This window comes from Garra rufa, chromosome 11, assembly GCF_049309525.1.
Source record: "Garra rufa chromosome 11, GarRuf1.0, whole genome shotgun sequence".
Lineage (NCBI taxonomy): Eukaryota > Metazoa > Chordata > Actinopteri > Cypriniformes > Cyprinidae > Garra > Garra rufa.
The window spans coordinates 46,874,732-46,888,488 of NC_133371.1; the positions used below are offsets into that span (position 1 = coordinate 46,874,732).

General features: G+C 33.3%; 1 protein-coding gene across 1 annotated transcript; it reads right to left on the reverse strand.

The window, feature by feature from the left end:
• Window positions 1-439: 439 nt before the first annotated feature.
• Window positions 440-13,493, reverse strand: gpib (glucose-6-phosphate isomerase b). Its single transcript, XM_073850375.1, has 18 exons — window positions 13,276-13,493; window positions 11,598-11,688; window positions 11,447-11,515; window positions 10,949-11,068; window positions 10,712-10,795; window positions 9,562-9,708; window positions 9,291-9,362; window positions 9,164-9,208; window positions 8,296-8,349; window positions 6,709-6,769; window positions 6,584-6,627; window positions 5,802-5,954; window positions 5,549-5,678; window positions 5,385-5,461; window positions 3,368-3,496; window positions 1,166-1,241; window positions 1,027-1,093; window positions 440-889 (listed from the first exon to the last, which is right to left on the reverse strand). Exons 1-18 carry the CDS (start codon window positions 13,392-13,394, stop codon window positions 766-768), a joined length of 1,662 nt encoding a protein of 553 aa, XP_073706476.1. The 5' UTR covers window positions 13,395-13,493; the 3' UTR covers window positions 440-765.
• Between the last annotated feature and the right edge of the window lie 264 nt (window positions 13,494-13,757).

The following is a 13,757-nucleotide window of genomic DNA, read 5'->3' on the forward strand; positions in this document are numbered from 1 at the left end:
TATAATTTTTATTATATATATTTTTTATATATATAATATATATATAAAATATTATTTTTATATAATATATACACACACACACACACACACACACACACACACACACACACACACACACACACACACACACACACACACACACACACATATTAGTTAAACTGCCAAAACATGAAACAAAATAAAATAAAAATAAATTACATTTTACTATTAATAACAGTTTTATTTAATTATAACTCAATAATACTAAAATAAGGCTTAGACATATTTATTTAAAAAACACAACAAAATTACTAAATCTTTAACCAAAATTAAAGTGAGTACAGAAAATATAAAATTAAAATCTAATTCAAAATATATGCACAAAAATATATATATATATATATGAATAATACTAAAACAACACTGAATGCGGTTCTGAATCACAACCAAAGTCACAGAAGTTGTGCAAAGTGATTTATTTTGGGGGAACAAAAGACTCCCACATGTGATGAAAACAGAATCTTTCATGAAGTACAAACTGCATGTGCAATGTGCAAGAGTTCACTGTAAAAGAAAGATTGTAGAATCTCTGATTTACCATTTTTTTTAATAAGCATACATTTGAACATGTTTTAAATTCCTATTAAAAATATTGGTGCAATTTTGAGGCAGCCCTAATTTTTCAGCCTTGTGTTTTGGGCCGTGTAGTTGCAGGCGTCCCACAGTGCTTTAGTTTTGGGGTGCAGGGGATTCTGAATAAAGGTGAAGCTTCTCATCATGGTTTATTCAAGCAAAGTTCTTCTTGAGGAAGTTGATGAGACCGTTGGTGGATGAATCGTGAGAAGTGACCTCCGCTGCATCCTGGAGCTCCGGTTCGATCTTCTTTGCCAGCTGCTTGCCCAGTTCAACTCTGAGTTTAGATACAAGACAGACAGACAGGAATATATGAGTCTGAAAATGAGTCTGATACAGGCTGAAACCATTATAAAAATAAAATAATGAAATATTTTTTGAAAATATATATATTTTTTTCATTGGCTGACTCACCCCCACTGATCAAAACTGTTAATTTCCCACATGACGCCCTGAATGAAGATCTTGTGTTCATACATGGCTGTTAAGAGAGGTCAGAGGTCAGATAATATCTACAGTATGACCAAAACATTTGAGACGGCTTTTAACATACCAATCAAAACTCCCAGAGTATATGGAGACAACTTTTTGAAGATGATAGAATTTGTTGGCTTGTTTCCTTGGAAAACCTGGACAGAAACACATGGATGAAATTACCAAGAAGGAGCTTTATGCAATGCTATATGTTTCAAACAGTAGTATTTGTGCATTTAATAATAGGTTCATCTGTGTGTGCAAAATTAAAATGAAAAAAAATAAAAAATGTTTTTTGGCAGTCTGATCAAATCATGAGTCAAGAAGGAGGTTGTTGTTTATGATTCATTCATTATACGCTCATGTTGAGCAGATGGGGAAACATTCTCTCATCTCTAATGCACGTTTTGGTAAATGTGAGTATTGCATGTATAAAGAAAATCTGCAAACTACAGGTATGTGCCAAAAAATTTGAATATCGAGGGAAAGTCCATTTATTTCAATAATTTGTTTCAAATAGTGAAAATTGTATGTTATATTAGTTCACTAGACACAAAGTGAAACATTTGGATTAAAGCCAAAAAAAAAAAAAAAAATCCAGTATTTCACAAAATTAGAATATTTCATGTGACCAATAAAAAAAGGATCTTTAACACATGTTGGCCTTCTGAAAAGAGTGTTATGTCCTTTGTTGGGTCTCCTTTTGCACTAATTCCAGCATCAAGGCGGCGATCAGCCTTTGACACAGTTGAGGTGTTCTGGAGCCCAAGTTGCTTTGATATTGGCCTTCAACTCGTCTGCATTTCAGGGTCTCTGTTCCCTCATCTTCCTTTTGACAATACCCCATAGATTTTGAATGGGGTTTAAGTCAGGCGTGTTTGCCGGCCAATCAAGTACAGTTATTCCATGGCTGTTAAACCAGGTACTGGTAGTTTTGGCTTTGTGGGCAGATGCCAAATCCTGCTGAAGTGCTGCATGAAGTGCTCTAAAATGTCCTGGTAGACAGCTGCGTTGACTGTGGACTTGATAAAAGACAATGGACCCACACCAGAAGATGACATCCAAACCATCACTGACTGTGGAAACTTCACACTGGACTTTAAGCAGCTTGACTTTTGTGCCTCTCCGCTCTTCCCCCAGACTCTGGGACCTTGATTTCCAAATGAAATGCAAAATTTGCTTTCATCTGAAAACAGGACTTGGGACCACTGGGCAACAGACCAGTACTTTTTCTCCTTAGACCAGCACAGACGCTTCTGACGTTGTTTTTGGTTCAGGAGTGGAATTTTCCAGCTGTAGCTCATGTCATGCAGATGTCTGTATGTGGTGCTCCTTATGAAGCTCCCCCAGATTTCTGAACTGCCCTTGCTTGACAATCCTCTCAAGGCTACGGTCATCCCTGTCACTTGTGCACCTTTTCCAGCCACATTTTTCCCTTCCTCTTAACACTCTGTTAATATACTTCAACACTGCGATCTGTGGGCATCCAGCTTCTTTTGCAATTGCCTTATGAGACTTTTCCTCCTTATGGAGGGTGTCAATGATGGTCATCTGCACAAGCGTCAAGTCAGCAGTCTTCCCCGTGATTCTGAAGCCTACTAAGCCAGACTGAGACGGTTTAAAGGCTGAGGAAACCTTTGCAGGTGTTTTGCGTTAATTAGCTGACTAGATTGGGACACAGGGAGCCTACAATGTTGAACTTTGTCATGATATTCTAATTTTGTGAAATACTGGATTTGTTTTTTCTTTTTTTTATCTTTAATCCATAATTATTAAAATTGAAACAAATAAAGGCTTGACATATTTCACTTTGTCTGTAGTGAACTAATATAACATACAAGTTTCACTTTTTGAAACAAATTATTGAAATAAATGGACTTTCCCTTGATATTCTAATTTTTTGGCACATACCTGTATACTGCCCTACAAAGCAAAAAGGCAGTAACTACGCAGAGTGCAGAACTGAGAAAAATGACTTTAAAGTTATCCTGTCATCCAGCCTGTTATCCAATGTTAAAACCGTCCCGTGAGGATGCCGCGAAATCACACACATTTGAGATAAGATATTTTGTCACATAACAAAGGATGCCTTGAATGTCATGAAAATGATAATAACTCATTTTTGACCAAAAATGCAGTTACTGCCCTTTTGCTTTGTAGGGCAGTATACATGTTATCCATACTGCATGCTGCAGATTTAGTATAGTGTTTTGTGGGTGTAGTGTGTTTTGTGTCCTGTAGAGGACAGTACAATCCAGCGCTTGACTTTCTATATTCTCACTTTGTGTGGCAGAATTTTGTCTAGTTTCTCTCCGCTCAGTCCTCCAGCTTCCAGCTCTTTCTTTGCCTCTTCTGTCGTCTTCCCCTTCATCAGCGCCTCCGTCTGTGCCAGGAAGTTTGCCACCAGGATCTACAAGTCATGTTTATTTTTATAGCGCTTTATACAGCACAGACTTCAAAGCAGCTTCACAGTAATTAAATAGGAAAATAACAGTGTTCATCAGTTATGAAAAGCAGCTCTTGCAGAAGACGTCAGTGTCATTATTCAGCTCATTTCAGTTCAATGTTGATTTAATTCGGTTTAATAACAGTGTTGATGATGCAAAGGATCTACAGAAAACATGACACATCACGAACTGACTTATTTGGATGGAAGCTTATTTCTGCCACTAAAAATATTAGAGGTAATTATGACTTTATAGTCTAACTCACAATTCTGGCCTTTCCTCCACAGTTCTGGGTTTATATCTGGCAATTCCAGCTTTTCCCCACAATTCTGTATTTCTGTCTGATATTTCAGATTTTTTCCCACAACTCTGGGTTTATATCTCACAATTCCAACTTTTACCCATAATTCTGGTTTTTATATCTCTGGTTTTTATAACATTTCTGACGTTTTCCCCCCACAATTCTGGGTTTATATCTCACATTTCTGGCTTTTTCCCCACAATTCTAAGTTTATATCTGACCTTTCTGACTTTTCCCCTACAATTCTACAGTTATATATCATAATTCCAACCTTTTTTCCCCACAATTCTAAGTTTATATCTGACATTTCCGATGTTTCCCCCACAATTCTACATTTATATCTCACAATTCTGACTTTATATCCAGCAATTCCAGCTTTTTCCCCACCATTCTGGGTTTATATCCCACATTTCTGACTTTTATTTCCCACAATTCTGGGTTTGTATCTCACAATTCCAACTTTATTCCCCAAAATTCTTGGTTTATATATTACATTTTCAAAATTTTTCTCACAATTTTACTTGTTTCACATTATTCTGGCTTTATATCTCACTATTCCGGCTTTTTCCCCACAATTCTGGGTTTATATTTCACATTTCTGACATTTTTCCCACAATTATGAGTTTTTTTTTCTTACAATTTCGACTTGTTTCACATTATTCTGGCTTTATATCTCACAATTCCAGCCTTTTCTCCACAATTCTGGGTTTATATCTCACATTTTCGACTTTTTTATATTTCACATTTCTTACTTAATTCCCCACAATTCTGGGTTTATATCTCACATTCCGACATTTTTCCCACAATTATGAGTTTTATCTTACGATTCCGGGCTCTCACAATTTAGATTGAGTTTCAAACTTTACGGCAATTGTTACTTTGCGAGTTTATATCTTGTAATTCTGAATTTAAATCTTACAATTCTGACTTTTTCTCACAATTCAGAATTTTATATCTCACATTTCCGACTTTATTCCCCACAATTCTGTTTATATATTACATTTCCGACATTTTTCCCACAATTCTACGTTTTTTTCTCACAATTTCGACTTGTTTCACATCATTCTGGTTCCATCATTTTCCCCACAGTTATGAGTTTTTAATCTCACAACTTCGGTTTCTCACAATTCCAATTTAAATTCAAACTTTACGTTACTTCGTGAGTTTATATCTTGTAATTCTGAATTTAAATCTCATAATTCTGACTTTTCCCCACAATTCAGATGTTTACATCTCACATTTCCGACTTGTTTCACATCATTCTGGCTTTATATCTTATATGTTTATATATCACATTTCCGTCATTTTTCCCACAATTATGAGCTTTATCTCACAATTCCGGCCTCTCGAAATTGTTACTTTGCGAGTTTATATCTTGTAATTCTGAATTTAAATTTCACAATTCTCGGAATTGCAAGAAAAAAGTAAATTGTGAGACGTATGCTCAGAATGATAAGCAATACAAACTTTATTATTTCTGTATTTTTTCATCTCATGGCAGAAATAAGCATCCATAGATCTGAGTGACTTCATGTGATTCATCTCGGTACCTTGTGGTGGAGGTTGTTTCTGATTGGATGTTGAGTCTGGGCAGGAATGAGGAAGTCAGCAGGAACCATACGTGTTCCTGTGGAGGAGACAGAAGGGTCAGACAGACGCTCTTCTAACCAAAACACAAACATGTATGTCAGCTACTGTAGCTCAGCGACCCAACCTTGGTGAATGAGCTGGTAGAAAGCGTGCTGGCCGTTAGTTCCCGGTTCACCCCATACGATCGGCCCGGTGTGATAGTTCACCCGGTTACCATTAGTAGTGATGTACTTTCCATTAGACTCCATGTCGCCCTGTGAAATCACAGCATTAGATACAAATACCATTTGTGTATTTGATGACTTTACTGTCAGTATTAAACGCATAGTCTTTGACTGGTTTGTGTGTTTTGTATTGGGTGTGCAGGTGAGACGCACCTGTTGGAAGTAGGCAGCGAAGCGGTGCATGTACTGATCGTACGGCAGCAGGCAGTGAGTCTCCGCCTGGAAGAAATTGATGTACCAGATGCCCAGCAGAGCGAGCAGCATGGGTGCATTCTGATCCACAGGAGCCGTACGAAAATGAGTGTCCTGCCGGAGACGTACATTCAGAGATTTAAGTAAGGCTTTTAAAAGAAATGAACACTTTTATTCAGCAGGGACACATTAAATTGATCAAAAGTGACAGTAAAGACATTTAGAAGTTTACACAAGATTTGTATTTCAAATAAATACTGTTCTTTTAAACTCTCTGTTCATCAAAGAATCATGAAAAATAAAATGTATCATGGTTTCCACAAAAATATTGGGCAGCACATCTGTTGTCAACGTTATTAATAATTTAGAAATGTTTCTTGAGCAGCAAATCAGAATATTAGAGTGATTTCTGAAGGATCATGTGACACTGTAGACTGGAGTAATGATGCTGAAAATTCAGATTTGATCACAGAAATAAATTACATTTTAAAAGATATTCACATTGAAAGCAGTTATTTTAAATTGTAAAAATATTTCACATTTTTTTATTTTTGATCAAATAAAATCAGCCTTTGTGAGCAGAAGAAACATTTTTAAAAATATTACTGACATCAAACTTTTGAATGTTAGTGTATTTTCTTGTCATTATGCAAACTATTTGACTTTACGTTTGAATTCAGTTTAATTTGACATTGCTAATGAAGGTCAAATACTGAATGTCTTTTTTTAGTAATAAAACCCACCATCCAATGAGCTCCAGCCAACAGCTTCTCAAAGTTCTCGTATCCTGAGACACAAGAGATAAAACAGATGTTTGAGAATCTCTCACACTCATTGGATATCACAAGAGTCACATGATAACACTCACCGATATGAAGTGCGATGGACAGACCAATGGCAGACCATAAGGAGTATCGTCCACCGACCCACTAGGGAAAAAAAGTATTATCTAAGTAGGTGCAATTCATTATTGTTATACTGTATTTTCTTTTATTATTAAAACGTACATTTTAGATGCTTTTTTAAGCTTTGTTAATCATTTATAGTTAATTAAAAACCAGAGCTGCCTTTTACTTCAAATAAGGAAAATGTTTACAAAAATTAAATATAAAAAGTAAACTTTCCTATATAGACATTTAAAAAATGTCTAAAATAAAAATGAATTAAATAAAAAAAATTAATTAAAAAAACGTGTTAATTGAAATAAAATAAATTTTATTGGAAAAAATATATATATTTCCATTATTTCATTCACAAATATGTACAAAAAATAATAAAAAAATAAATAATAATAAAATAATATAATAATTTAGTAAATAAAATTTTTTTTTAGTTAAAACATGTTTACTAAAGTAATAATAAAATATATAAACATAAAAAAATAAATAAATGTTAATGAAAATTAATAATTCCCATTATTTTTTTCCATATATAAACAAAAACTAAAAATTATAAAAAAAACAAAAATGAACAAAAATTTATCTTTCAGGTTTTGTTAATAATTTAGTTAAAACATGTTTATTGAAATAAAATATAATATATACAGTATACTGTAGTTAAAATATAATGAATCATAAATTATTAAATTACATAAATAAATTTATAAATTATATATTTATGGTTTATTAACTATAAATATATAATTTATAGTTAATAAAAAACAAAGCTGCCTGTTACTTGAAATAAAAACAATGTTAACTAAAATAAAATATAAAAATATAAAAACTTAAAAATAATTAAACATTAAAATAACTAATATAAAAATGCCAATAAACGCACAAAAATAAAATGAATAAAATCACGTTGCTACTTGAAATAAAATAAATGTTAATGGGAAGAAAAAAATATATATATATGTAAAACGAAAAACTAATCAAAATGCTAAAAACACAAAAATGAACAAAACTTGCTCTTTCAGGTTTTGTTAATAATTTAGTTAAAACATGTTTACTGAAATAAAATAAAATATAAAACGGTAAACTTAAAAAAACTATATAGACATTAAACAAAATGTGTGAATAATTAAAATGATTTAAAATTATTAAAAAATAAAATATAAAAATAAAAACCAATTCAAACTACTAATAAAGATTATAATATTATCACACTGACACTAAAATAACACTGTTGTAAACATAGATAAAACACAAATTCATCTTTACATGAACAAAAATGCATATGCCAAAGATCATATAGAGCCCACAAGAAACCTTGCCCTTTAAATATCAACAATGCGACTAAAAGTAGCCCGTCGGCCTTTACAGATAGCCAGCCTCTGCCTGACCTCTGCTCGGATAAGGTCAAGATCACGAATAACCCAGCAGCGTTCGGCCACGAGTCACTGAGAGACTCTGGTTACCGGCAGCTGTTAACGTGAGCGTCCAGACGCCTACTTCACAGGTCAAACCACTACGCCAAAAATAGCTCACGGCCCACAGCGGACCCCGACACTCACGTCCCAAAACTCAAACATGTTCTCCGGGTCGATGCCGAAGTCCTTCACTTTGGGCTGAAACACAGAAAGAAGTGGAATAAAGTTGGTTTGTGAACCTAAAAGAGCTGATGCATGTGTTAAATTTCAGCTTTAAAGGGCACTTCTCTGCTGACAAACATATATTATGATAATGCACTTGTTAAGTCATAACAACAATATTTCTGATGTTCTCAGAAAATTCTAAATGTCCACTTTTTGAAATGGTTTAAAAACTTTTTTTCTTGCTTATGCTAGGAAGTGTTACATTTGATCATTTTTCAAAGATTATGGGAATGTTACATTTGAATCTTCTCTGAACATTCCAAAACAAGTAGTAACATTTAAAATGTTACATGAATATCCACAAACGTTACACATGTTACATGAACATCCAACTGAAACATTTTACTTAAAAAAACAGTCCCTGATAATGTATAAATAGTGTTTTGGAGCTGTTATTTTTTAAAACATTATCATTAATGTTAACTATTTAACATTAAGAAAGTTTGTTTTTTTGTTTTGAGATATTTATGTAAATGCATTTTTAAGTAATGGTTTTATGTTGCTTGATTATTTTCTGTAAAGCACTTGAATTACTACTGTGAAATTAAAATTGCATGCTTTTTAAATAAACTTGCTTTGCCTTTTTGCATGCAAAATTAGTTTACATTCATTACATGAAAAAGATCTTGCTAATTATTTTCAGTAAATGCTCTTTATGGACTGTTTTGAGTTTTGAAAATTACAAAATATGTTTTAATAACTTAATGATCTGTTATATTAAAAACATTTATGGCAAATTGAATTCCTGTTGATATGAGGCTTTAAATGCGAACTATAATGCACTTACTCCATTGGTTGAGAGTGCCACGAAATGCTTGGCAACTGCAGATTTCTGTAAAAATGATAAAAATGATAAAAGAGTAAGTTGATGACATAGGCATCCTGTACACATCTCTGCAGGAGATGAGACTCACGTCTTTGGCGGCCTGCAGGAACCACTCCTTTGCTGATTCTGCGTTTGTGATGGTTTCCTGGGTCGTGAATGTCTGAGGAAGACAAACGGAAAACAAACTTTCACAAAATCATAAGTGGAACTATTTTTTCCATGTAAATCTCATTGTGATATAATAAATGTTATTTTATTAGCAAAAGAAATTACGAAGAGTCATAAAAAAATCTAAATGTAATATTTTGGGTTGCTAGTTTTTCTGCATTCAGTCTCTGAATGCTGTGTCCTGTTAAAACCTTCGATGCAACGATGAAGAGCGTGGTCTCGGCGTTGAGTTCAGCCAGAGTCTTAGCGATGTGCGTTCCATCGATGTTAGACACAAACCAGACGCGGGGTCCACCTTTAGAGTATGGCTTCAGGGCCTCGGTCACCATTAATGGACCCTGAAACACACAAAGAAATGTGATTCAAATAAATAAATAAAAATGTTTTTACTCAAAGAAATAAATGTACATAAATGAGTAAATCTATGCGCAAATAATACAAAAAATATGTTTAAAAATCTATAAATTATTGGATAGGTTTAAATATTTTAATAAAAAAATAGATTAATAATAAAAACTGTTTTAATTTAAAACAAACTAACAAAAATATAAACAAATAAATAATCAAATAAAATATAAAAAATGTGATTAAAATCAATAGGCATGGAAACAAATAAGTACATATAAAAATAAATAATAAATCTTGAAAAATAATAGAAACTAAATATTTCCCAAATATTATTTACAGAATATTTATAGTATTATTGCCCGCACAGTGTTGTATATATATATATATATATATATATATATATATATATATATATATTATCTGTTTATTTTAGTATTAAATACATTTTAAATTGAGGATAATCATGCACTGACAAAAAAAAAAATAATTTTTTGAAGTATAAACATAAAAACAAAGATAAAATAAAATATAAACAAATAAACAATTAGGCTAAATTAAAAAATTATTCAAATGAATAAGTAAACAAATGAGTAGATATCAGAATAAATAATACATTTTGAAAAACAATAGAAATAATTATTTTCCAAATATTATTTACAGAATATTTATAGTATTATTTTTTTGCACAGTGTATATATGCCTGTTCATGTTAGGATTAAATTGAAATGACCAATTTTAAATTTTGCATGAGGATGACCATACATATACTAGTTTAGTCTTTCTCAAAATGTGCAGTTTAATTCAATGTTTTACTTGCTTTAATTATTAGTGAAATTTACTAGCAATTTCTGAGTCAAAACTGTTTAACCAACACAAAATTTTCAGTGTTTTGGGGGCTCGAGCCCCCAAAACACTGATCTCAAGCACAAAATTGGATCTCAAGCACAAAATCAATGGAAATTGACATAAAATAGTAGTTTCAATTTCACAAACCAGATCAGATCCACCGATGCCGACATTAACCACATCAGTGATGGATTTGCCAGTGTATCCCTTCCACTCGCCACTGCGCACTTTCTGTGACGATAGAAAAAACATGAGTTAGAATTGCATTCTGGTTCCTGCTAAAACATTTCATACAGTCTCCATATTCAAACAGTGTTTACCTGTTATCATATTCCAGTTTTTAAGCATTCTAGAATAAAGCATTGCATCAAATATGACACTCACATGACAGAATCCCTTCATCTTCTCCAGAACCTTGTTGACCTCTGGCATCACGTCTTTCCCGTCCACATTTATGGGTGTGTTTGAGCGGTTCCTCAAGGCTACATGGAGAACAGCACGACCCTGCAAACCACACAAACATCATGCAATACTTACATTTATGAATTATGCATTTGGTAAACACTTTAATCTAACGCAATATGCAATGCATTCAAGATATACATTGAACCACTTCATGCATTTCCTGAAAATCAAACACATTCTCTAGTCTAGCGCTAGTATGCTCTACTCCACATGCATGCAGTATATAAATATTTAAAGCATTTTACAAGTGCAGTTTACATTGAATTAAAAGTATAAAAAAGTTATTTATGGCATATAAACTATACGTTTCCATCAATAAACACGTGTCCCAGTTTGTCTAAACACGCTCAGTTCATCTCAACCATAAAAGCAGGAAATGTGACATTTAAACCCCTGACACACAAACATATGAAATACCTCTGTGAAATTAATCTTTTCTCCTGAAAACATCTTGTCTCTGGAGGCCTCCACACCACGAGACTTTGCCTGCAAGGAAAAGCTGTTTCATTTACAAAGTACCATGCTAACTTTATTTAATTCTCAATAAACATTCATCTCAAAACTTTACCAGCTCCACAAGCATCTTCATAACCTCTTCATTTAGGAGATTCTTGGAGTAATCCAGCAAAATGTCTCCTTCATCTGTTTTTAAAGTTAAGCTGTTGAAGGAGGACAAATGTGCAGCTTTAGATGAACTCTGATCACTTACAGATACTAAAATAAATATATAGATACTAAAATCAGTTAAACTGTATTGTGATTACAGCATATTAATATATATTTACTAAGTATAATTTACTATTTTGTAGAGGGGGTCGAAATGGCAATTTTCACCTGAGATTCAGAGTCAAGTTACAGGGGGGTAAAAATGACTTTAGAAAGATGGCAGCATCATAATATTATTTTTACACAGAGATTGATAGGTCTGTTAGTAAACTCTGTTGACTTTACCAATCTTTGTTGCATTATGTGCCAATGATGACCATTCAAAAATGGGGAAACAGCACTTTTCAAGATTTTCTCCAAAGTTAGCATGCCTGTACCTCAAGAAGTATTAAATATATCATAATGCCCTTTTAGATATTGGGTCTTAACAAACTTTCCTTTTGGCATCTTTAGTTTCATTGGAATTTTAATAATGCTCCAGGAGTAAATCATTCAAATGCACACATTTTCAGTGGTCAAAACCAAATGTGCGTCAGTTTGCAAAAATACAAGACTTATTTTATTTAGAAATTAATGTCTGAAAAAAAAAAATGTTGAAATTAGAGATGTACCTCCTTTTCTTCTGTCAAGGCACTGCATTGAACATACCAGTCTGAGTGCCATAAATATTATTTTTCCAAAGTTCACAGGCCTATAACTCAAAGTATTAAATATATTGCAATATTTTAGATTCTATTTCTTAAACTTTTCTTTTGGAATTTTAATTTTCAAGGCTCTACATCATTCAGTCCCAGAGATATGGGGATCTCAATGAGGCTCCATGTCCAGATTGTTGAATATTATCATTTTCAGTGGTCGAAAACTAAATGTTAGTCACTTTGTATACAGCTAATACTTATTGTATTTAAAGAACAATGTCCAAAGACAAAATAATGTTGAAATTAGAATTGTCTCTTGTTTCTCAAAGTTTGTTAAGACCCAATATCTGAAAGGGCTTTATGATATCTTTAATACTTCTTGAGTTACAGACATGCAAACTGTGGAGAAGAACTTGAAAAGTGCTGTTTCCCCATTTTTGAATGGTCACCATTGGCACATAATGCAACAAAGATTGGTAAAGTCAACAGATTTTACTAATAGAACTACCAATCTCTGTGTAAAAGTAACATTATGATGCTGTTATCTTTCTGAAGTCATTTTTACCCCCATGTAATTTGCCATTTAAACACCCCTCTACAAAATAATGCATCACTCAGTAAATATTCATCCATGACATTGAATATTTTGGCTTTCATCACTATACATGTCTATCTTTCATCATGATTGTTACAGATATTCTGCTATGATAAATTTAAAATAAAATAGATTTAAAAATGTAAAATTAATTTTCGTTTCGTGAAAGTTTATACGTTATGAATTTGAATGTGGGCGTGGTTTAATGATGATAGACAGGGTGATAACTCCGCCCACAACACTTAGTGTATCAACTGTGAAGGTCAATGATTATGATTATTATTATTTTATTTTTTAATAAAATAACATGCCATTAAACTATTCGTATAAATAAATAAATGAAGTACCTGAACTTTTGGAATCGGCTTTTATCGGCCTCGAACATCTGCCTCATGTTGAGGCTCGCGGCATTTGATTTGTACCATTTCTCCAGATTCTGGAAGTTTGGGTCGCTTGTCAGTCCCATCGTGACGAGAATCGGGCCGAACCTGCGTGTGTGTGTAAGAATCTCTGGCTGAACTGAACCCGAATGTCACAGATCCGCTTTATGAAGGGCGAAGAAAGCAGCTGATCTGCTCAACACACCCCTCACACACACTGGACCCCACTGTACACACACACACACACACACACACACACACACACACACACACACACACACACACACACACACACACACAACACACACACACACACACACACACACACACACACACACACACACTGAACCCTACTGTACATACCAGTGCACTGCAAAGGGGTCCAAAAACCTCAGACCATAGTTTACCATAAAGTTATAGACTTCTATGTAAGTACTTCTGTCTACATT